This window comes from Phoca vitulina, unplaced genomic scaffold (genome assembly GCF_004348235.1).
Source record: "Phoca vitulina isolate PV1807 unplaced genomic scaffold, GSC_HSeal_1.0 scaffold40, whole genome shotgun sequence".
Lineage (NCBI taxonomy): Eukaryota > Metazoa > Chordata > Mammalia > Carnivora > Phocidae > Phoca > Phoca vitulina.
Window position 1 is genome coordinate 13,217,242 of NW_022589743.1, and position 26,057 is coordinate 13,243,298.

Genomic DNA, 26,057 nt, shown 5'->3' on the forward strand with positions numbered 1-26,057 from the left:
ATGAAATGCTGTCTGTTTTCAGATGACAGAAAACAGTATATCATTGGATTAAATTGCATTAAGTATCAACAATTGTGCAAATTCATGACACATTTTACCTGGTTTTACATCCTTAGGATATTTATGTCTTCTTCTAAACTGCTTATTCAGTAGAAAAATATAAAGAGATTAATATACTATTCTGAACATTGTCAACTTTATAATAGTCCTATCTTATCTCTGAATACTTGTTAGAAGGTTTTCATACTTCCTAGCACTGATGAGAGACTGTTTTTCAAAAAGCAAATTTTAATAGCCAACCCTTGAGGCACTCAAAGTAAAAAAGACTTTAGATTAATGATGGCCCTACTTTTTTTTTTTTAACCTAATAACATGGTGTTACAGAGAATTTTTCTTTTTATTAATCAGGGTACCTTGATCACTGTATAATACACAATGAGGTATTTTACCAATTAGTGATTTTCTTAGTGTGTTCCAGCTGCTGTAACAAAATACCACAGACTTTGTAGTTTATAAACAACAAAAATTTGTTTCTCACAGTGCTGGAGGCTGGAAGTCCCAAGATCAGGTTGGATGATAGCCCTCTTCCTGGTTGGTAGGCAGGGTCTTCTGTCTGTGTCTCATATGGTGGAAGGAGCAAGGTGGCTCTGTCGGATCCCTTTTATAAGAGCACTCATCTCATTCTTGAAAGCTCCATGCTCATGACCGAATCACCTCCCAAAGGGCCCATTTCATAATACCATCATCTTTGGGGATTAGGAGTTCAACATATGAGTTTTGAGGGAGCACAAACATTTACACCATAGCCGTGATAAAAATTTTATCTTATGATCTTAATTAAGTTTATTTCTAAAAAAGGTAAGGGTGATGGGCCACCTGGGTGGCTCAGTCCGTTAAGTGTGGGACTCTTGATTTCTGCTCAGGTCACGATCTCAGGGTCCTGGGATCAGCCCCTGTCGGGCTCTGAGCTCAGCAGGGAGTCTCCTCTTCCTCTCTCTCTGCCCTTCCCCCACCCACCTGTGTGCATTCTCTCTTTCAAATAAATAAAATCTTTATAAAAAAATCAGATAAGGTTGAAATTCTGAGGAAATAAACCATCTTATAAAAATTAGTTTCTGTTCTCTAGAGAATTTGGGGTAACGTCCTGTTGCTTGCCTACATTTTAATAACTGGTCCACATTGCATAGAGCTCTGCATGGAATGAGTGGGTAAAACAGGTCAATTTAAATCATAATAATCTCTAGTACTGGCTTTTGTCCTTTTATTTCAGTTCTTATGTTTATTGTCAACTTCTTTCTTTGCATTTACTATTTGATTTTCTAGTTCTTGAAAAACGCTTCATTCAATTTCATGTTTTTAAAATAAATACATCTTAAACTATAAGGAGCTATATAACTATTGCCTTTACTGAATCCCCTACTTTGCATTGTGGGTGCTTTTCTTACCATTCATATCTAAAGATTTCATGAATTCTGTGTTTTTTCTCTTTTAGCTATATGTTCTTTGTTTTTTCTAGTTTTATTGAGATGTAATTGACATGAAACCCATGTGTTCTTTAAGAATATAATCTTCAGTGTGGAGTTTGTTTGCTGGGTTTTTTTTTACCCCACTAACTTTGTATTGTTTTTTAATCTAAAGTTACATTGTTGTTAGGATATGTGGTTAATCTGATATTCTTTGAAATTTGTTGAAAATCCTTTTATAATCCAGCACATGGTTATTTTTGTAAATGTTCTCTTGTGCTTGTATGTTTTCTACTTGTTAGCTACCTGAGTCTCTGTTTATATATGTATTTGATTCAGTTTTATCAGTGATGATCAAATTTTTAAATGGCTTAGCTGCCTATAGACTAGGTAAAATGATCTTAAAGAATCTTCAATAAAGAATCTTTAGTTGGGGCGCCCGGGTGGCTCAGTCAGTTAAGTGTCCGACTCTTGATCTCAGCTCAGGTCTTGATCTCAGGGTTATGAGTTCAAGCCCTGCATTGGGCTCCGCTTTATATATATATATAAAGAATCTTTAAGTGAGGATATTAAGAAATTTCACTTTAGGTTTAAGGAGACAACTTAAAATTTATCAACTTTGACAGAAGTCACTTTTTTCTGCTTTTAAAACCCCAAGATAGCGATCACAGAAGTCGTTGCAGCCCCAGTGGCAGCTGTAGTGTTAGCAGTACTGGAAACGCTAACAGCAGCGGCGGTTCATTTTTATGGAGCTCTTACTACCTGCCAGGCATCTTGCAGAGCTATCTAAATCGGTCAATGAATTTAACCCAATAACGACTCTGTGACATATTCTTGTTTTTCTCCACTTGATCTTAGCCAAAAGGCCGAGAAGCAATCTTGTTTTTCTCATTTTATAGATGAGAAAAGTAAAATGCAGAAAGGTTAATTTGCTTGCTTTAGTCACATTGTCGTCACATTCTCTTTCAACAAACCAAGGTAAGTTTGGTTCATTTGGACACATAACAAGTTCATTTTTTTCTTTCTCCTTTTCAGTTATTAGAAAAGTTAAAAGAACGTTGGCTCTACACTGGTTTATGGCATAATCTAGAGTTGGTGAAGACAGTCATCGCAGAACCTCAGGGAGGAGAAAAAACTGATTTTGATGAATTACTGCAGGTGTACTATGATGCAATCAAGTACAAAGGAGAGAAAGGTAAATGAAAATTATTTGATGGTCAATGAAAAAATTTTTATCATAAAGTAAGAAGTTGGTGCTGTCAGAATTTTGTTTATGTTATCTTTTTAAATGAATTGCACTTAAGAGAAAAATTATACTTTATGATCTGGATGTAAAGAAAATAAGTTGAAGAAATTCTTTTATTTGGAGCTGTTCTCCTATGAATAGTTTCATTTGGAGATGCCATTTCAACTTTAACAAACAGCATATATTCAGGTAAGGAAGATATTTAGTAAAGTCTTCCTTATACTACCTAAAATGTTTTGTGAAAGAGGGTGGATGGAGTATGCACAAATATCTTCCTTACTAGCCAGATGAACCCTACATTTTGATGCAAATAATGTACTTTATGCTTACATACTATTACATAAGGTAAATTTGAGTTTTCAAAACACAGCTAAAGTCTCAGGTTATCTGGGAGATACACAGTTTGTAAATTGGTTTGGTACCACAGAAATGTAATTTTGTGTCTCTTTTAAAACTTTATCTTGCCATAGTTTTTTATTCTGATTCTTTTAAATTTGCTATGATTACTTAATTAGATCTTTTCAAAATGACAGCAGTAAGCAGTTTCAGGGAATTTTGGGTGTGCTTCTTAAAATCCTTATTTTTTGTTGTTTAAGATGGAGCCCTCTTGGTAGCAGTTTGTCGTGGTAAAGTGAGTGAGGGTCTGGATTTCTCAGATGACAATGCCCGTGCTGTCATAACAATAGGGATTCCTTTTCCAAACGTGAAAGATCTACAGGTAGGCCATCAAAGCCTTAAGTTTTGTTTATCACAGAAGTTGTTGATTTTAAGTTTTTATTTAAATTCCAGTTAGTTAACATACAGTGTAATATTAGTTTCAGGTGCCGAAGTTCTTGATCATTATGTAAAGTTAATCGTATGGTTTTTTGTTTGTTTGTTCGTTTGTTTGTTTTTTGGTATCCTTAGATACTTTAATGCTTTGGTGACTCAGAATGAATGAGAAAGTTTTGGTAGACATCGATTTATTTTATTTTTAACTTATATTGTCTTTTGCTCAATAAGAGTGATTTTCGGTGGTGCCTGGGTGGCTCAGTCGTTAAGCGTCTGCCTTCAGCTCAGGTCATGATCCCAGGGTCCTGGGATTGAGCCCCGCATCGGGCTCCCTGCTCAGCGGGAGGCCTGCTTCTCCCTCTGCTGCTCCCCTTGCTTGTATTCCCTCTCTCCCTGCCTCTCTCTCTGTCAAATAAATAAATAAAATCTTTAAAAAAATAAGAGTGATTTTCAAAGTGATCCAAGACCAGGAGTATCAGTATCACCTGGGAACTTGATAGAAATATACATTTAACGGGCTCCATCCAGACCAACTGAATCAGGAACTATGGAGGTGGAACCCAGCAATTTGTGTTTTATCAAGCTCTTAGCCGTAGACTTACAAAGGTCCCCCAGAGAATTCTAGAATTCTAGAACTCTTTCTCTATTTCCCTTCTCTCAATACCATACCCTGCCCTGCTGATTTCAGTGATTTTAGCTGCTCCAAAATCTGATCTCTTGCACCTCAGCTCAGCGGGACCACCATACTTCAGTGTTCTAGATATAGTTGTCGGGAAATTATATGTAGGAAAAGAGCTGAGAATCATGGAGTTCATCTAATGGATTTCCCTTATCTCTGAGATTATGGTTTTATGCTGCCTGATATCTACTCCCTGAAAGTAGTTGCTTTATCTACTTAGTGCAGTTTTACATTTACTTACAGTGGGAGGGATATTCCCAAACCAGTTATTCTATGTTGGCCAAAAACAGGAGTTTTGCTTCATTATCACTGATTATTTACTAAACATTATATTTGAAAAATTATCTGTAGCAATAATTTTAAACCTAAGGTGATGTTATTTTTCATCAGGAAGGATTTTCTTTTCCTTCCTACTGGAATTTGAAGGTGCCAGCAATCTGAGACCAAGACTTTGGGTTTTCTGGCCATTTAGCTGACTAGTTAGATCCTTCCTCCTAGGATACAACATGTTAGGGTCTCATACCAAAGCAAGAATTCTTTCCCTAGGCAGTTATTTATTGTTAATACTTTAGTAGACACTGTGAATTATGTAATATTAACAGTAATAAGTAATATTTCTCTGGTTAGCTCCTACTCTTCCCTAAGCTCTAGATATCTTAAAAATTTCTGAAAGTCCTCAGGAGGTATCTAATCCTTCCAGCCTGCACTAACTTTGGTGGCTTCCACTAGCTTTCTTCAGCCACTAGGGCTCCCATTGAGAGTGCTGATGACCATACCCAGGGCTCCTATTCTAAAATGGTTAATACTGCCTCTCACTACAGCTACTGATGAAATAGTTGACATCTACTCAAGAAAACTGTTATGTTCACTATCAGCAGCTTTTGTTGCCACATTCCACTGAAGCTGAGGGCTGCTGATGAAACAGTTATTGGTAGTATTACTGTCTCTCTTTGATGTCTTATCATTTTACCATGGTCCTATATCATTGCATTAATGCTCCTTTGTTAGAGTGGAGAGAATCCCTTTTCCCTCTTTGTACCACACATTCTCCCAATGTCTTAAATATATATTTTTTCCCTAGAACTAGCTCTTTCAATTTATGTTTATATCTTCTCTTTTTCTTGGGCCTATATATGAGTCCTTGAGGACCACAGAAGATGATAACTTTTTGGCTAATACTATGTTGTACTAAATATTATACTCACAAAATAGCAAGGCCTGAAAAGATTCATTCACATAAAACTCATACTAGTGATTACATCTGAGAAGAGAAAGGAATGATATTGGGGGTGGTTATCAAATGGGACTTTAACTTTTTCTATAATATTTGTTGTTTTAGTAGAAAACAAATTTTAAGAAAATGTGGTGAGAATAAAGATATTTGTTATGTCATTCTTCAAAAAAATTTAAATTTAAATAAAATGTTACTTGTGAAGAAAAAAATTACATTTACCTTCTACTTTCTCTACCCTCACTCCCAGCAACTGTGATTATGGGCATTGTTATTGCACTAGTGTTGAGTTCTTAATGCTCTCTTTCCTCAGAATTAGTTCTTCTTAGGCACCTTCTCATTTTGTCATACAAAAAAGGCAGCTGATGACCTTCTCTGACATTCCTCAGTAATGGTCTTGCTTGTCACAGTTCAGCTTATCTGGATTGCAATGGCTATAGTTACATAAAATAGCAAAACAACAGAAGCTTCAATGAGATCTAGGTGCAGAGGAGGAGGGTGGTTCTAAAGAAGTTTCCCTAGTGGTTCATGAAAGGGGCAAGTAGAATAGACCCAAGAGTAGTCCAAACTGCAGGGACAAGGGATAGATAAAGAGGAAAATTCTTTACAGGCAATATCAGATGTAAGGGAAGTGTATTTCTTGTTACCTTATGTCTAGATCAACACTTCCTGTGTAACAATTGTAAAATATAGTGGATTAAAACAACATTTATTAGGACTCACACATCAATTGATGGGGAGTAGTAGCTGGGGTTGGCTGAGCAGCTCTGCTGATTTCTGCTGGGCTCAGTCACCCTGCTATGGTTTCACCAATGTAGGTTTGGCCCAACTGGGTCAGCTCTGCTCTACATGTATCTCATCCTTTGTATACCAGCAGACTAGCCAGAACATGTTACCATGTTTTATACTTTGGCAGAGATGTAAGAGGGCAGGCTTGATTGAGCAAGCACTTTTCAAAGACCTACTTATATCATATCTACTAACCTATTGGCCAAAGCATGTCACGTGCCTAAGCCCAAAGTCAGGAGCAATAGGAGAGGTGTGGGTTTCAACCACACATGGCAAAGGGCTTAGAGTCAAGACTCCAAAAAGGAGTTTTGGCTTTTTTCATAATTAAAGGATATTTGTAAGGCATCCATTCAAAAGACTGATGTTCATAAGCTTTTAAGAGTATAGGTATGTAATTTTTATAATAATCAGGAAATGATTATTCTATCATTTGGAAATGACCAGAATATAGCCATCAATACCTGAAATACCTGAATACCTGAAATAAATCAGAGCACTATTATGGCTGATTTCTTAAAATTCATAAATGATCCAATAAGTTATTGAAATTATTTATTTGGGATAAAAAAATACAAATCAAATTTATAAATATACTAAATTTATTTATGTATTAATTTAATTTATAATTATAAATTAAGATATAAAAGAAATAAAAAGTTTGATAATGAAGTCCACTTTATTTTTTTGTTTTTGCCTGTGCTTTTGGTGTCATATTTAGGAAACTATTGCCAAATCCAGGCCTTGCAGATTTGCCCATTTTCTTCAAAGAGTTTCATAGTTTGAGCTCTTAAGTTTAGATATTTGGTTCCATTTTGAGTAAATTTTGGTGTATGATATAAAATAAGGGTCCATCTTTCTTATATCTGAAATGAGTCTCTGTTCACACCATATAGTTAGAGCATGTTTTTTTAATTCATTCAGCCAAATTCTGCCTTATAGTTGGAGAGTTTAATCTATTTACCAAGTAGTTACTGATAAGGAGGAACTTAGTTCTATTTAGCTGTTTTCTGTGCTTTTTGTTCCTCAGTTGCTTCAGTATTACTTTTTTGTATTTTTTCATTGAGTACTATTTTGATCCCCTTCTTTTGTGTACATTTTTTGGTTATTTTCTTAATGTTACCCTGGGGATTACAAGTAACATCCTTAATCTCTGTCCTTCCCTTTTTATATTGTTACTGTCTGGATTGCATTTTTATACATTGTATGCCCATTAACATAATTTATAATTATTGTTTTATACATTTGCCTTTAAATCATGTAGGAAAAAAATAATTACAAACTAAAAGTATAATAATACTGGCTTTTATATTTACCTACATAGTCCTCTTTATCAGTGTCCTTTATTTCTTCCTAAAGCATATACTATACTGCCTTCATTATATTTTAGTGCTTATAAATATGTTCCATAATATGTTAGATGGTGTACGTCAAGGATTAGGATAGTTTCTTTGTGTCTCTATAATTAAAATAATGCCTTGGAATATAGTAGGTGTTCAATAAATGTTGATCTTTTAAAAAATAAAAATAAATGTTGATTTAATTAATGACTAAATATAAACCTATTACTTAATATTGCCATATTCTTGTTTTCTGTAAAATGAGATGATGTTAATACTCAGTCTATTATACAGAAATAAGTAGAAGTTATTTATATTGAAAACCTTAAATATTCTAGCTTTTGGAAATGAAAAAATCTATTTCTACATGGTTTTCTCTGTTGTTTCATTTGAATTCATATTTTAAGGTTAAGATCAGTGTCCAAGTTAGGAAAGTGATTTGAGTGGGGAAAAAGAGCAATGGCATTAATTTTATGATACTAAAAGTTTTTTTCTTAAATTTGAGACACAGATTATGGAAGTAAAAATTAAAATACAGTTTAAAATACTAACTTAAGACTCTTGTAGTCTCAACTGCAGAGTTTGGCTTTTAGAGAAGCAGGAAAATGTATGTTAGAGCCAAAAATATGACTTCTTTGGCTGTGACCAGGATTTCCTCTTCCCACCTTGGGGACTAGAAAGTAGAGGTAGGAAAATTTCATTTTGGAGCCAAGTGTGACTTGTTTAGTTCAAGTCATAATTTATTGTGCATACCTCAGGGACCTGAAAATAAAGAAACCCACTATGAAATGTTGATAATGGGCCACTCTGAAGGGCAAGCATTAAGCTAACATTCCCGGTGAGGATTTTTTTCACTTCCACCTTTCCCAGATGCTTCTGATCATTCTATAAGGACATACTTAATCGTGTAATAGTTAAAAAGAAAACTTTCTGTGCACTAAACCATAGTATTTGAGGGGGAGGAAAGTGAACCAAGGCCTTTATATGATTAGATGTTGGTGAAAAAGTGTAACTAAAAGAAAAGTTGTTTTCTTTTAATGCATTTAAGTCACAGTATAACAAGGCTACCATTTAATGGATGTCTAAAGCAAATCCTTTGGCCAATTAGTATGATCTACAAACTACAAAAGCCTTCAACTTTATAATTCAGGCATCTACATCTCAGATTGGTGGTCATAATTTGTGAGACATTATAAGGTATAATATTTAGATTTTAAAATTGCATCTTATTTCTGTTCCCTAGTATAGCTTGGTAATATATAGAAGTATTTTCTTTTCATGGGTATTGTGCCTTTACTCCTGTGAAAAAATCATAAAAATGGCAAATGGCTAAAAATTTTTGTACTTTAAAGATGTTCAGATAGTATGTTAGATTTTTATAATTGGTTTCATAAAATTTGATGGTAATATTCATAACAAGTGCTCTTACAGTGATTAAAATAACTTAAGATAATAAATTTTATATTTTGTATTTTTTTCTTTATTGATGTAGTATGTTGAGTTACTAAAATAGATTTTTTTTTTTTTAAATATTTTATTTATTTATTTGACAGAGAGAGAGAGAGAGAGAGGCAGCTAGAGAGGGAACACAAGCAGGGGGAGTGGGAGAGGGAGAAGCAGGCTCCTGGCCGAGCAGGGAGCCCGATGTGGGGCTCGATCCCAGGACCCTGGGATCATGACCTGAGCCGAAGGCAGACGCTTAACGACTGAGCCACCCAGGCGCCCCACTAAAATAGATTTTATTTGGAAACTTTAAAATTCAGAGGGTGATCTGATTAGTTATCTTAGTATTGACATACAATAACTATTATTTTTGTTTGTTTAGGAAACTTCTCTTAGCTTTGAAGGTACTGAATTATTTGAGTATATTTAATCAATTTTGGAAAATTACATTCATGATTGAAAAATACAAGCATGTTAAATTATGTTATTGACTTTATAACAGACATATATAAATTTATAGCCTTCTCATGCATTCTTGATATTTTATAAATTTCAGAAAAGGGCTCTTATCTTTGCTTACCCCAGAAGATAACAGCATTAATAAGACAGAGTGCACATTAAACCACATTCAACCAGTGTTTTCAAGTGTCAAAATATTATTAGATGATGGCCATATATGAATTCTTAAATCTGGCATTTCTTTTTAAGGAGAATGATGTTGATTCTTCATTATTCTTGTTGCTTTGACAGCAGTGTGTGTATATTCATCAGTAGATAAATGAAGGCAGGAATGCAAGGGGCTATAGTATATCAAGACGAACTTGATTTCAGAAACAGAAACCATTCTTAATAATTTTAAGTAGACTTATATATTCCTTTTGTATCACTTTCATAATTGTGTTGATGATCTTAAGTGTTGTAGCATTCATTCATTCATATAATATGCTTTTACTAAGAGCCTAATTTGTACTAAATATAGTAGGTACAAAAATGAACACGATGCTATCTCTACACTATTGAAGTCTATAATTTAGTAAAGGACCTGAATGTGTAACAGAATGTTTTGGTGGGATTGAATCTGGGTATTCAGATGCTTAGAGAAAGTGAAATTGAGCAACACTTTTCACCTCTCATCCAGATATCCATTTACTTTGATTTGCCTAAAATAGATGAAGGAGGCAGAGAGATGAGATTTGAATCTTGTCTACACCGAGATTGAGACATACAAACATTTGATAAAGTGGATTGGCCTCGTCAAAGGCCAGATTACAAGACTATTCAGATCATTAAGACTTCAGGATAATGAAACAACCATTTTTTGAGTATCTGCCTTGAGTACCAAGTACTTTAATAGACTGGTGACACAGTGATCCACTACACAGATTATAGTCCCTGTCTCATGGAACTTACAGTCTAGCAAGGAAGAGTGACGTTAAAGTAATAAACAGTTGATTACAGTTATGATAAAGGCTGTAAGAAAAAGTCACAAGAACTATGAGAATGTAGAACAAATAGGATCGTGACCTAGCCTTTGGGGGTAAAGAAAGACTTCGTGAGGAAGTGCTATTTAAGCTGACATGAGAAAGAAGGCTGGGAGTTATATAGGTGAGCGAATGGTTAAGAATATTCTCAGAAGAGAGAATAGACTATGCTAAGGCCCTAAAGTTGTGAAAGAAGATAAGCAGTTTCCAGGAATTGAAAGAAGCTGAGGTAGTGAGTGAGTTGGGGAGAATGGCATGTGAATAGAGGCTGGGAGAGGTATTAAGGAGCCAAATCATTTAGGACTCTGTATGCCATTTTAAGGATTTGAGACTGTTCTAAGCCAAGGGAAATTCTAAGCTATCCTATGGGAAACCAGATCCGGGAATAGAGCCTGAGGTCAGAATGTGGTGGAATTCTAGTTATAGTGTAGCATCTGATACGGAAACCCACCTGGATCTAGCCCCGATAATAACATGTGGTTACCCCAGGGAAATGGCTGTGTATATAAACTTAAAGGGCTGTAATACTAAACTCCCAACATTTAGGAGTCCAGCAGCTTGCTGTCGGAATTTTTGGAAACACTTAGGCCAAAGCACAGATAAGGAAGAAAATCCATGTCACCTCTAAAGGTCTAGAATGGGTTTATCCTCAGTTAAACATTTTTTTCCTCCTCAGAACACTTTTTTTTAAAAGATAGTTTGGCCAAAAGTATTATTAAAGTAGGTTGTAAGTATATCTTGAAATAACAAAATTAAAATCTAGTTTAAATCTAATTATGCCATCTAGGTTGACAATTTGTAATTTGCCTTGAACAGTGAAAACTGAGATAACCAAACCCTTGCTCCCACCCTTCCTGAGAAACAAACATAAAAACACAAAAATAAATGGCTGAGGTATTTTTAATTCTTAAATTTAAAAAAAAATTCCCATATTTCTTAAAGGAATGTTTTGGGATCAGGGGAGGAAACATTTAAAAATCACAAAATTTTAAGCAAGTTTCATTAGCCTTTTTCCTTCTTTTTCTCCCAGTAGTCATGTCATTCTCTTTCCATAGAGAAAAAAGCCATGCCTGAATATGGCTACAAATAAAACCTTTGGATATTTAATAAAACAAAAACTTTTGGTTTATGAAAATTTTTTAAATTATTTTCTTGTGTTCATCTTGTTTTTGGCAAGAACAAGAACTTTATTGACCTTTGTATTTTACTTTTGTTCTCATAGCAGATTCAAGGCTTTAAAAGTGAAATTATCACCATGGGGACTCATAAGGTTGATTGCCATATTACTTCTGTTGGCCCAGAGCATAATCAGCAACACTATCTCAAGGGAAATGGTGGAATTGATTTTTAACTTCTCTGAAAATAACTTTGTGTTTTTCTTCAGAGTAGAATTTTTTTTTTAAGGTTTTATTTATTTATTTGACAGAGAAAGACATAGCGAGAGAGGGAACACAAGCAGGGGGAGTGGGAGAGGGAGAAGCAGGCTCCCCGCTGAGCAGGGAACCCGATGCAGGGCTCGATCCCAGGACCCTGGGACCATGACCTGAGCCAAAGGCAGACGCCTAATGACTGAGCCACCCAAGCACCCCAAGAGTAGAATTTTTTTATAGTGAATATTAGCCTATTTATATTTACTTAGTCAAATCCCCTTAAAGCCTACAAGGTACAGATACATAGGTAGGCCTAGGTGAGTTTGTTACTTGATATTTTCTCCAACTGTAAAGCCTTAAGGTCTCAGATAACATAAACTATAGTAGACAGCACTGTTTATTTAGTGTGTTTACATGTCAGTCTTTCCTCTTTCCTATTTTTTACTGAGACTAAAGGTTTGGTAATTTGGAAATAAGTTCAGTTTATTTTTTCTAACTGTGGGACAAAATAATATGCCAGTGTATTTTCCTCATAGTATATTTTCCTATTGCATCAAAATTACCAGATTTGTAGATTAAAATTCCTTAAAGCGGGTTTTCTCAAGCTTGGCACTAATGACATTTTGGGCAGTTTAATTCTTTGTTGTGAGCAATGTTCTGTGCATTGTAGGATGTTTGGCAGCATCTCTGGCCTTTACCTATAGATGCCAGTAGCAAACCCTTCTCTCCCCACTAGTTGTGACAACCAGAAATATCTCCAGACATTGCCAAAATCTTTTGGTAGGCAAAAATCAATCTCAGTTGAGCATCACTACTTTATATGGTAAGACATAAAAGTAAGTGTATGTCATGAATTAAAATGAGCAATCTGCATTTATTTTTTAATTATTTCTTATCAAGTTGAAAAAAGTCCAATAAAGCATTTCCAAAGGTCTAATTTATACAAAGTACAGTACATAGTTTCTTGTATTAACTCTTTCTTGGATTCTGCCCCACTCCCAGCCCCTGCTTCTGAGAGGCTGTGACTTTCACTTCTTTTAGCCATTTTATATGGTATTTTAGCCATTTTATATGGTATTTACTGCCATATTTATTTTTATTTAATCAATTTTAAACCTGTTTACTTCCTATATGAGATAAAGATTTTAGTTCACTACACTTTCCCCTTCTTTTTCCTCCTAAATGTAGTTATATCACATTTTAAAAATTAAATCCATAATCAATATTCAAATCATAATCGGGGTGCCTGGGTGGCTCAGTTAAGTGTCTGCCTTTGGCTCAGGTCATGATCCCAGAGTCCTGGGATTGAGCCCCTCATCTGGCTCCCTGCTCAGTGGGGAGCCTGCTTCTCTATCTCCTCCCAGCTCGCACTCTCCGTCACTATCTCTGTCTCTCTCTCTCAAATAAATAAATAAAATCTTTAAAAAAAAATTCAGATCATGACTATGAAAATATTGTTCACTGTGGTCAAATGATTTCCTTCCTTTCTTGAACTTTTTATCTTCCTGTTAATAATGCCCTCTGCCCTTTTTCCTTTTTAAAAGGTCTTTTTTTAAAAAAAGATTTTATTTATTTATTAGAGAGAGAGAGCATGAGCGGGGAGAGGGGCAGAAGGAGAGGGAGAAGCAGACTCCCTGCTGAGCTGGGAGCCCTATATGGGGCTCTATTCCAGGACCTCAGGATTACAACCTCAGCCGAAGGCAGACGCTTAACCGACTGAGCTACCCAGGTACCCCTCCTTTTAAAAATATCTTTAAATTAATCTTCTGTCACCCTTCAATGAATCTGTACAGCACCTCTCAATACAATTTTCCTATCACACCTGTCAGATAGTAGGTCAGTCCTTTTTTTACCCCTGAAGACATCACTTCTCGAGCCTTCTGATCTCCTACTTCAATCAGGACCAAGTTGTTCTTTAGCCCACTTAACTGCCAAAATCCTGAGATTTCTCCCTTTGCTGTCATCCTAGGAATTTGATTTGCCTGTCTTCTATGTTGGATCCCAAGTTTCCTGGGTCTCAAATCTTCCTCTTGTTTGTTTCTTGTTTACTGTTTCATCTTCATAGTACACATCCTCCAGCAGTTTACCTATACATTCATTTCCGGAACTTTTTTGGACTCCTGCGGGCCTAACTGGCTTACTTCCCATCAGTAGCTCTGTGGGTACTTTGGTTTGAACTTTCACCTCTCTGCTTAATCATACACCATTTGTCCATCTGCTTTTCACATTCATGTATTGGGTTTTGAGGTTGCAGATTTCTTAGTTTAATTGAAGATAAAGACTGTGTTTTTCTTATTTGTCTTTTAACTTTGGGGCAGTTTTTGAGAGGCAAAGAAAGAGGAAATGTCTTTCTTTTTTCCTTTCTGAAACTAGAAGTCTTCATTCTAAGATAAAGTATGAGATTTTAAAATGCTATGATCCCATATACCTTATTCCCACACTCACACATTCACATTTGAGAAGCTCTAAATCAAATATTCCTAACAATAATATTGTAAAGATAGAAAGTAATAGTTTTTTTTAAGTTAAGCATATACTTAATGTTTGAAAGATAAGTTTGGACATAATAAAATCTAGATGGAGAAAGTATCAGAATTCATTTGTTGGGCTATGGAGGTAATAAAAAAGTTTTAAGTATTTTTCAGTACTTATGTAATCTTTTTGTTACGTGGACACTTTCTCTTGACCATGTTTGTTTTTAAATGTCACAGTGTTTAATCAAGTGAAATTTGAGTCTGAGCCTCCTCTTAACTGTGATTACCTTCTACTTTCGATGCCTACCCTTGCCACCAAACTTTTATGCATCACTCCCACACCCACCCCAGGGCCAAAGTGCTTAGTGTTGCATTTTCTAACACCCACAAGCCACTTGCATGAGAGATCTTGCCCTTCTTCCAGAGTTATGTAGGAGTAGGTACAGGTCTCTGTCACTTGCTGAATGCAGCTACTCATTCCCCTTAAAAAAGTCTCTTGATATTAGCTCATTCCTTTAAGAGCCTGGGGTTCCATTTATAGCCCCACATTGCTTTCTTATGTATGATAGTATTTCATTTTGTTGACTGTTATTGCTAGAAGTGTTTATTCATAGTTATTTGGCTCTCCTATGTGACTTTAACAAGGGAAGCTCTAGATTATAAGATATGCGAATGAGATAATATTCAGACTAATAAAGGACCAGTCATGCACTCATTCTGTAGATTACACCACTAACATATTTTATATAGTTCAGATACAGCTAATGGGTTGCATAGTGATAAAAAATATTATGAAGTATATTAAAAAGTGCTTATTTATCAGAAAATTTAAGATCAGTTGCAGAAATTATTTATCAAAAATTACGTTTCAAAACTGAATACTGTTCTCTTTGTCCTGCCAATGTACATATTTTCATTGATATTTGATGAAGAAGTAGCCACTTCACAAACTGAAGAAACTTATTTTATGTTACCTAAAACAATGTGCCTATACATTGAATAGAATCAGTAAAGCGCCTTCATAGGGAGTTGATCCAGCTGTTAAAACACTGATTTGAGGTGACCAGCCTAAGAGATGGCCCATATTGTCTGTCAGTCCTGTGGCTTTCATAAACGTGCAGCAATATAGTACGACAAAATTTAAAGCCTACCCAAACCTACATTGGATTTTAGAAATATAGGATAAAGAATGACTCCAGCCCACTTACCTCCAATATATGATGCTTTTCTGTTTTGTGCTAATTGTCATTTATTTCTTCAACCAACTCTGTGAGGTAAGGTGAGAATTATTTTCTTCCATTTACAAAGGAGGAAACTAAGAAAGGAAACTAAATTGAGGGAGTACTGGTGACTTGCCCAAGGTCAAACAACTAGTTAGTGTCAAAGCCTTGAATCCAGGCTGTATACTTTTACCTCCTTCCCTCAAAACATACTATAGCATGAAAAAATATATACATATATATCTATATATAACTTTTTCTGGAGATGATAATTTAAGCATTTTCAGGTTTACCTAGACAATATTTTGTTATGGCTAGCCTAACTAAATTGCCACAAAGCTTATTATTCTTTTAAAAAAATAACTTTGCCCTTTATAGAATAAGGATATTCATTTTAAGGTATCTAGCATGTCTTAAAGTATTAACTGTCTTTTTTTTTTTTCTTTTAATAGAAAAATATTAATTTCTGCTTTTTTTCTGGGCTCATTTTCTTATCTTGACAAATTATTTTCTTAAAAAACTCCAAAGATCTAATGCTCCATACTGACAGAATGTTTTTGCATTATTACCTAAAGCATTTATTTAGGATTTTTTTTTTTTTAAGATTTTATTTATTTAAGAGAGAGACAGTGTATGGGGGAGGGGCAGAAGGAGAGGGAGAAGCAGACTCCCCACTGAGCAGAGGGCCAATGTGGGGCTCCATCCCAGGGTCCTGGGATAATGACCTGAGCTGAAGGTGGACGCTTAACCAACTGAATCACCCGGGCACCCCCAGGATTATTTAAATGTTGCTGAGTTACCAATAAACTATTCTGGATAGTAGCTAAATTATTATAACCAATTAAGGTAAAATATGTTGAATATATCGAGAATAAGAGATGCCTGGTTTGAGGAGAATGTATTTTTTTTCTTATATTTGAAATTTCTAGGCTATTTTTTTTAGCAATGACAATTTATAACAGAGTTTAATACAGATTTTCTCTGTAGAAAGTATGTTATCCAAAGCAGCCTTAAAGCATATGTGAGATAAGTTATGTTACTGTTACTATGTCTTGATTCTTACTTCTTGGTAGATTATTTTGGTCAGTCCTAATATAACAAGAAAAGTAAGTAACAGTTGAAAACCATCTCTCGTGTGTGTGTGTGTGTGTTTTGTTTTTTAAAATCTAAAAGGGAGTGTGGCTTCCTAAGTCTTGGCAGAAACCCATTTTTCCCCATTTAAGAAAATACATATACTATATTTGGTTAACTTGGTGTTTAGAAATCTTGAAAATATGCCAGATGAAATAAAACCAGCTATATTCCTTTTATCTGGCTAAATTATTTTACATACAAGATCTTACGCTGAGTTTAGAACTCTAGCCATTGGAATTTATATTGTGATACCCTGATAAAAGTGTGTATACTGTGATGAAATAGAGCAGCAAATGTCTCTAATGCACAGTCTCTGTCTTCCAGATTTGGCTTGCTATAAATGTTTATGTATTAGGCCCTGTACCTTGGCGAAAGATAAAACTATTCTCCTTGAGTGTTTGCTAGACTAATGTGCTTATTTTTCTGAAGCAAAGTTTTAAAATATTTTTAATTATTAAGTTTAGCTGATTATATGTTCTCAGTCTTGTTTCGAGGCTTGAACTTCTGTTGTAAAGCTTACATATGGGGGAAAAATATATTCTGCCTATATTGATTGCTTTTAGAAAGGCATTTATTACTAAAATCATAATGCATATTTATATGAGTTGGGATAAATTCCCCTGTCTTTCATATGAGGCAGTAAAGTGAGGAGATACATTTATGGTTCCACTTGGTATTTATCACACCACTTATTTCTTATCAGACGCTACTTATAAAAGGCTACTCTTGTACAGAGCTACTTATGGCCAACACTGTTGGGTTTGACTAAGTTGAAAAAATTAATGTTCAAAATTGTGACTTAAATTTCTTGTTGACATATACAGTATAATCCTTTTGGTTATTTTAATATATACTGTGCCCATCAGTAGTGTACTACCTATACTGTCTCCAATAAAACTGAGTCATTGAAGGACTTAAGGAACTTACTGTTTGATCTCAAGTATATTATAATGTAATAGTAAGATCAGAATCCAAAACCATATAACTTCTGCTTGAAAGCTGTATGGGTGTTTTTACATAATTCTGTAAGTACCACTTCAGTCTTGATGTATCTGTCTTTGGTATTCAGGATCTCATCTTTGCTTATGTCAGGTTAGCTTTTGATGCAGAGATATTTTTAGTTGTCTAGAAACTACTATATTAAGAGTGTTTTTTTCATTTTGTGTGAACTTGAACTCATTATGGAAAAAAAATGTTTTGTGAATCAATGTAGCATCTGAACCAATGGGTTGCAAACTCAAGCCACTAAAAGAGTTAAGATTATTTAAATGAGTGAACTAGTTGAGGGTTGGCAAATAGCTCAAATTATTTTAAGCGACAGTAAGGGGGTCACAAAAAACACAACTTTGGGCCCTCAGTTTGCAGCCTTTGATAAAATAGTTTGATTTCTCTCTGCTGTTCACACATCCCTCCAAAATTACACATACACTAATTTATTGGGGGTGGGGACCAAGTGGTTTGAACTCCTTCTAGAGTATACAATTAAATATAGCTTTCTATTTTGGGAAAGCCTTGTAAAATGTATTTGAAAAGTAATGTTAACTGGTCTACAAGATCATTTTTCCAAATCACACTTGAGCTTAGTTTATGGTGTTTACTTTCCGTCAAAACTCAGAAAAAACATTCACAGTTAACTTCCATAATATAAAATGTCTGTCTCATTAGGCATTAAAAAAGGATTGGTCAACAGGTATAATGTTGTTAGACTGTATTGCTAATGTGAATGTGGACGTGACCTCCCAAATAGATCAGAGACTAATCTCTTTGACAGTTACAAGATGGTAGAGCTTGCCTTAGGCCTTTTGCTGCTGCACATTGAAACTATTTGTTTGGAAAGCATGCCTGAGGGATGAGAATGTGTTTATAAGGATGAGCAGGTAAAAGTAAAAGGTTGTCTTTTGACATTTCAACTAATCCCTTCCAGCCTTTGGTTTACTTAACATTTAGGCTATTTGCTGGCAGGAGAAACTGGCTTTTTCACATATGCTTTATGTCATTTTAAGTTGGGCATTGATTTTCGTGACTGATAATCCCTAAGTGTATGATGAAATAGATTCTGATGTCATTAAAATGAGGTATACTAGGTTCCTACTTTTTCTAAACCCTTAGTTTTGCTTTCCCTAATTAAATGTGTTCCCCCAAGACAATTTTTATTTTTTATTAATTTTTAAAAGTCTTTCTTTATATAATAAAAAATATTTTAATGTTAACTGGCATATATATTTACTTTCAGAAGTTTTTTGTTTTTTCTTTTCATCTAAAATACTTTACCTAGGTAAAATACTGGCTCTATTTTAAAGGCCATTTGCATTGTAAAAAGTATTTGAAAACTTATAAGAAATTGAATTCATGTTGTCATACATAAAAATTAGTTTGTTTTAATGAAAACTAAAAGACCAACGAGAGATAATTTTGTTTATTTAATCTAATAGTTGCTACATTATCTCTATTTTGTTTATAACTAATACATCCTAGAACAACTGTTACCATAGGCAGAGTGATCATTATAAAGTATTTGTCTGGAACAGGGTGTAGGAAAATTTGAAAACCCTTAAGCTATTATGTCTGACAAAGGATAAATGCTACAATTTGATGGGGGTTAGAGGGTATAGAATATAGGATATATTCTATAGAATACAGAGGGGAATATGGAGGGTATAGAATATAGAAAAATTACTTAGTTACATTTTGAGAGATAGGTAGGAAATGTATATTTTTCCCAGTTGGATAGAATTTTTAAAGCATATTCTCTTTTAATCTCTACATATTATAATATACTTTATTTCCAAATTATTAGAAATTTTTACATGCTATTATCTATTTCCTGTGATGCCATATTATTTATTATAATGTATTTAAAACATAGCCTATAACACTTAAAGGAAAGTTTATTTCCTTTGTATTCTAGTTATAAAGTTAATACAGAAATTTGACAGATTATTTTTAGGGGATATAAAATACAATTTATTTCCTACCAATTTGAAAGCTACTTGTCAGGAGTGTACCCTTCTGATTTCTCATCTAACACATGTCCTTCTATTTAAAAAGGTTCATAGTATAATAGACTGTATTGAAGAGACTTTGTTTTCCCTTGTGTAGTTTTAAAACTTCTTAAAACTAATTTGTTAATTTATCTTGAAAGTCCAGAATTTTTCCAAGAAAGTAACTCTTTATATCTTTGATTAGGCATATACTACAAAAAATATACTATATACATGCCCAAGAATAATACATAGGAGATCTTTAAAAGTTGACTAAGTGAAAAAAGCAATTCCTACTCTTTCACATTAGATAACTAGTTGCTAGGTATTGTAGTCAATTTCTATGAGCTTCCAATACTAGCAGATTGTTATAGGTGATTAAATTGTTGTTGTATTTGAGAACCATTTTAAATTTTATTTTAATTAGATTTTCTTACTCATTCCATTTCTAATTAGGAAAAGTAAGCCACAACAGAATTGACTTACCTCAGATCATTCATAGGAGCTATACTGTAGTGTTTTGACTCTAGAGTTTTCACTCATGACCCCCAGATCAAGAGTTGGATGCTCTACCAACCAAGCCAGCCAGGTGCCACAGAAATTATCATGAATTAAGCCAAGTTTATCTTCTTCCTTAAACATACTTCTTTTCTTGTCTTCTCTCGGTGGATTACTAGATTGCTTCTCTCTGGTGGTTGGAAGCTTTGTGGAGTCATTTTTGACTTTTCTTTCTTTAGTAAGCCCTACATCTACTTTGTCACTAAAGTTCTGTAGCTCCACAATGTGTTAAAAACCTGGGCCTCTTTTCCATTCCCTTTACCTTTCCAGGTAAAGCCCTCATTACTTTTGCACCAAATTCATATCATGTCTTCATGTCTCAATTCTTCTTACTTCTATACACTGTAATCAAAGTAAATACTTTAAAACTTATATTTACTTGATGGCTATTTGTACTCATATTATTTTCTGTTCCTTATAAGCTCTTGCTAGGCAGAACATATTTTTAACTCATCTTTTTTTTTTTAAGATTTATTTTTTTATTTGAGAGAGAGTGCATGCAAGCATGAGGAGGGGAGGGGCAGAGGGAAAGGGAGAGAGAGAATCTCAAGCAGACTCCCCACTGAGTGTGGAGCCCAACACGGCACTCAGTCTCACTTCCCTGAGATCATGACCTGAGCCAAAATCAAGAATCAGGCACTTACCTGACTGAGCCATCCAGGCATCCCTAACTCATCTTTGTATTTCTACTGCCTATCACAGATGCTTTGTACTAAGTGAAACTGTAAATATTAGTCTAAATTCGGTGTTTCTTTCTTTAAGCTACCAAAAATTTCTTCCTCCCATTATATCAATTTTTCTACTTTAAGTGTTCTATTTTTGATGTTTCTACAGCATTCTTTCTTATTTAGGTTCTTTTTTTTTTTTTAGCTTTATTGAGACATAATTAACTCCATAGCATTCTTGAGAACTGCCTAAAACATAACCCCTTTGGGGTGCCTGGGTGGCTCAGTTGGTTGCGTGTCCAACTCTTGATTTCCATGCCCAGCGCAGAATCTGTTTAAGATTCTCTCTCTCCCTCTCCCTTTGTCCCTCCCCTGCCTCTTTCTTTCTCTCTCTCTCAAAAAAACAAAACAAAACAACAACAAAAAAAACCCCGCAACTCTTTTCATTCAATTAGTGTCTAAAAATATAAAATCGTAATGCATAATTTCCTTTTACTCAGAACTTGAATCTTTTTAGAGGAGAGCTTTTACAGGAAAAAAACTCATTATCTTATATATTTAAATAGGTCAGTCTGAATTGTGTATACCATACACTCTGACCTTGTATAAAAGTAGTCCACTCTCAGGATGATGTAATTTTAACAATTTTTATGAAGACCAGATGAAGGCTGGGTATGTGGTAACCTTTGGTGTGACATAGCTTTTAATAGAATATAGTTTTATGTCCTATAATTAATTCTGAGTCTCTTTGAAAAGGGACTATCAAGTTCAATTGACTAGATAGCAGAATTTATTGTGCTTTCTTTTCCAGCAAAGAAGATTAACACAGTTTCTGTGTGTTAGTACTGTGTGTTAGTACCTAGATAGGAAAATGAATGTAGATTCAGTCACTCGGAAACATAAGAGATTCTTGATATCTTATAATAGTGGAGCCTTTGAGGCAGTAAATATTGTCTCAAATGCATTAGTACTGTTTTAGCTCTGAATTTTAAATTGGTTTAGATCATCACTGAGTGCTTTCATATGCTTGGATTCTTTTACACCTATATTTTTGGTGTGCATGAAGTTATTTTGCTCTAGTTGATGTTTTTCATTGCTTCTGTGGATCTGTCTTAAGACTTACTAGTTCTTCTATCTTCTCCAAAATGCTGTTAAACCCATCCAATGGATTTTTATTTCAGTTAACTGTATTTTTCAGGTGTAGAATTTCCATTTGGGTCTTTTTTATAGTTTCCGCTTCCCTACTGAGATTCCCTAAAGTTCATTCATTAAACTGTATGTTTCTAAGTTATTTCAATATATCCATAATAGCTACAATAAAGTCTTTGCTAATTCCAACAGCTGGGGCCTTGCTAGATTGGTTTCTGTTGACTGTCTTTTTTTTTTCTTTGATTATGGATCACACTTTTTAGTAATTTTTATTGTACACTAGACATTGTAGATGGTACATTATAGAGATTCTGGACTCCATTATTCTCTGAAAAATATTGATTTTTGTTTTTTGTAGGTAGTTCAGTTAGTAGCTGATCATCTTGAACTTGTATGAGCATGATTTGACAGTTTTCTAGGGGAGATATTGGAAAAGCTCAAAAGTACATAATCTTTAAACTCTGTCTCTCCTGTGGTTCTTGTCAGAGTTTTGGTTTAAGTCTTTTGGGGGTTCGTTTAGAATTGGCATTGCTCTAAATTGTGGTCCTATTTAAAAACTTGATACCTGGTTCTGTGTGTGTGTGTGTGTGTGTGTGTGTGTTTTACTTGATTTTTACTTACAAAATATATTTTGGTTAAATTTCCATGACAAAATGTATAAATATTTCTTTTAATCCAATATTTATCTCAGAATAAATGTAATATAACATAATTAATCCACTTGATAGGTTATTTGTTTTCAATGCAGAGATGCAGTGAATATCCTTGTATATATTATTCTATTTGTACTTGTAGGAAAATATAAACACTTTTGGTAAATATTTGTCAATATTCTTCAGATAAAAGCAATGGGATTATTAAATTTGCATTTCTTCATTTACTAGTAAAGTTAAGCATCTTTTCGTGTGGGTTACCAGCCAGTTATCATTCATCTAGTTCTGTAAAAGATGGCTTTTGGATTTTGATGGGGATTGCATTGAATCTGTAGATCACTTTGGGTAGTAAGGACATCTTAACAATGTTAATTATTTCAATGCATAAGCATAGGATCTTTCCACTTATTTGTGTTTCTTCAATTTCTTTCATCAGTGTCTTACAGTTTTCAGTGTAAAGATCTTTCATGTCCTTGGCTTAATTTATCCCAAAGTATTTTATTCTTTTTGATGCTATTGTAAATGGGACTTTTTTCCGAATTTCTTTTTTTGGATAGTTTGTTGTTAGTGTATGGAAATACAACTGATTTTTGTATATTGGTTTTATATCCTCCAACTTTACTAAGTTTGCTTATTAGTGCTGACAGTTTTTTGGTAGAGTCTATAGGGTTTTCTACATGTAAGATCATGTCATATGCAAACAAAGATAGTTTTACTTCTTCCTTTCTGGTTTGGATGCCTTTTATTTCTTGCCTAATTGTTCTGGCTAGGACTTTCATTACTTTGTTGAATAGAAGTGGTTAGAGTGGGAACCTTTGTCTTGTTCCTGATACTAGAAGAAAAGTTTTCAACTCTTCACTACTGAGTATGATATTAGCTGTGGGCTTGTTATATATGGCCTTTATTATGTTGAGATACATTCCTTTTATATTTGATTCCTTTTATATTTGATCATGAAAGGATGTTGAATTTTCTCAGATGCTTTTTCTGCTTCTTCCGTTCATGTGGTGTATCACATTTGTTGATTTGTGTATAGTTAAACCAGTCTTGCATTCCAGGGATAAATCCCACTTGATCATGTGTCTAATTCTTTTAATGTGCTATTGAATTCAGTTGCTGATATTTTGTTGAGGATTTTTGCAATAATGTTTATCATATAGGGGCATAGGCCTGTAATTTTCTCTTCTTGTAGCATCCTTATCTGGCTTTGGTATGTGAGTAGTGCTGGCCTCTTAAAATGATTTTGGAAGTTTTCCCTTCTCTTCAATATTTTGGAAGCATTTGAGAAGGAACATTGTTAATTCTATCTTAAATGCTCGATAGAATTCATCAATGAAGCCATCTGGCCCTGGGATTGTTTTTGTTCAGAGATTTTTGATTACTGTTTCATTTTTCTTGTTACAGATCTGTTCAGATTTTTTATCTATTCATGATTTAATCTTGTAGGTTGTATATTTATAGGAATTTATCCATTTCTTCTAGGTTATCTAATTTTTTGGCATATAATTATTCACAGTGGTCTCTTATGATCCTTTGTATTTCTGTAGTATCACTTGTAATGTACTCTTTCATTTATAATTTGTTGACCCTTCCTTTTGCTTAGTTGGCAAAAAGTTTATCAGTTTTATGTTTTAAAAAAACCAACTCTTAGTTTTTTAACGATTTTTTTCTCTTGTTTTCTAAGCCTTAATTTTATTTCTGCTCTCATCTTAGTTTCCGTCCTTAAGCTAACTTTGAGATTGTTTGTTCTTTTTCTAGTTTCTTAAAATGGAAAGTTAGATTGTTTATCTGAAATCTTTGTTTTTTTCTCACTGTAGATGTTTATCACTATAAACTTTTCTCCTAGAACTGCTTTTGCTGCATCTGATATTTTTGGTTTGTTGTATTTCCATTTTCATTTGTATCAAGATACTTTTTGAGTTCTCTTATTTCTTCTTTGATCCATTGATTGTTCAGTTGTGTTATTTATTTCCACATATTTGTGAATGTTCCAGTTTTCCTCATGTTATTGATTTCTAATTTCACACCATTGTTGTTGGAAAAGATACATTATATGATTTCAATCTTCTTAAATTTCTTAAGACATGTTTTGTGGTCAACATATAATCTATCCTGGAGAATATTCCATGTGTACTTGAGAAGAATGTGTATTCTGCTGCTGTAGATATAAACCCAGATCATAACAATATTATATTAAATATGAATGGTCTAAACATCCCAATTAAAAAGCAGAGATTATCAGTCTGAAAAACATTAAAAAATGAACCTTTGATGTATGTTTCAACATGAACGAATTCCTGGGGCACCTGGGTGGCTCAGTCGTTAAGCGTCTGCCTTCGGCTCAGGTCATGATCCCAGGGTCCTCGGATCCAGCCCCGCATCGGGCTCACTGCTCCGGGGGAAGCCTGCTTCTCCCTCTCCCACTCCCCCTGCTTGTGTTCCCTCTCTCGCTGTGTCTCTCTCTATCAAATAAATAAATAAAATCTTAAAAAAAAAAAATGAACGAATTCCAAAATCATTATGCTAAATGAAAAAGACAAATGATTACATACTGTGTAATAACATTTATAAGAAATCCTAGAAAAGGCAAAACAGAAAGCAGATCATTGGTTGACGAAGTCAGCAATGAAGGAGAGAGACTGAAAAGGAATAGTAAGGAGATTTAGGGGGTGCTGAAAATATTCTATATTAAGGTTATGGTGGTGGTTGCATGACAATACATTTGTCAAGATTTCTCTATGTATACATTGAAAATTTGTGAATTTTATTCTATATAAACTATTTCTTAATAAAACTTTTGATTTAATCAAACAGCTAATTAATGAGTTGCATGGAGGAATTCAGGGAAAGTAAAGATGAATAGGCATTTTTTTTAAATTTTAATTTAGTTTTTAAAGATTTTATTTGTCAGAGAGAGAGAGCACAATCGGCGGGGCGGGTGGTGGCGGAGAGAGAAGCAGGCTCCACACTGAGCAGGAAGCCCGATGCGGGACTTGATCCCAGGACCCTGGGATCATGACCTGAGTTGAAGGCAGATGCTTAACTGACTGAACCACCCAGGCATCCCTGAATAGACATGTTTTAAAGGAATTGAATAAAATTCAATACTGATATACTGAAAAACAAAATCTCTCTACCTTAATAAAATGTTCAGAATGTTAAAACTTAATATGATTTTTAAAATGAGCCTTAATTTATCTACTATATTTTTAATATTTCTTAAATTATTAGGTTGAACTAAAGCGACAATACAATGATCAGCACTCAAAATTGAGAGGTCTTTTACCTGGTCGTCAGTGGTATGATATTCAAGCATATAGGGCCTTAAACCAGGCCCTAGGTAGGTAAGTGAAATTTAATGTAATGTTACTGTATATTATCTGTGGCCAGGGCTATAGAAAAGATAGTCTTGC

At 34.2% G+C, this 26,057-nt stretch overlaps 1 protein-coding gene across 1 annotated transcript in view; it reads left to right on the forward strand.

Annotated features, from left to right (window-relative positions):
• The window catches only part of BRIP1 (BRCA1 interacting protein C-terminal helicase 1), a 176,572-nt gene that overhangs the window by 125,970 nt on the left and 24,545 nt on the right, over nt 1–26,057 (forward strand). The window contains exons 14-16 of the mRNA XM_032428708.1: nt 2,499–2,658; nt 3,306–3,427; nt 25,876–25,988. Of these exons, the coding sequence (XP_032284599.1) occupies nt 2,499–2,658; nt 3,306–3,427; nt 25,876–25,988 (395 nt within the window). The remainder of the gene's footprint in view (nt 1–2,498; nt 2,659–3,305; nt 3,428–25,875; nt 25,989–26,057) is intronic.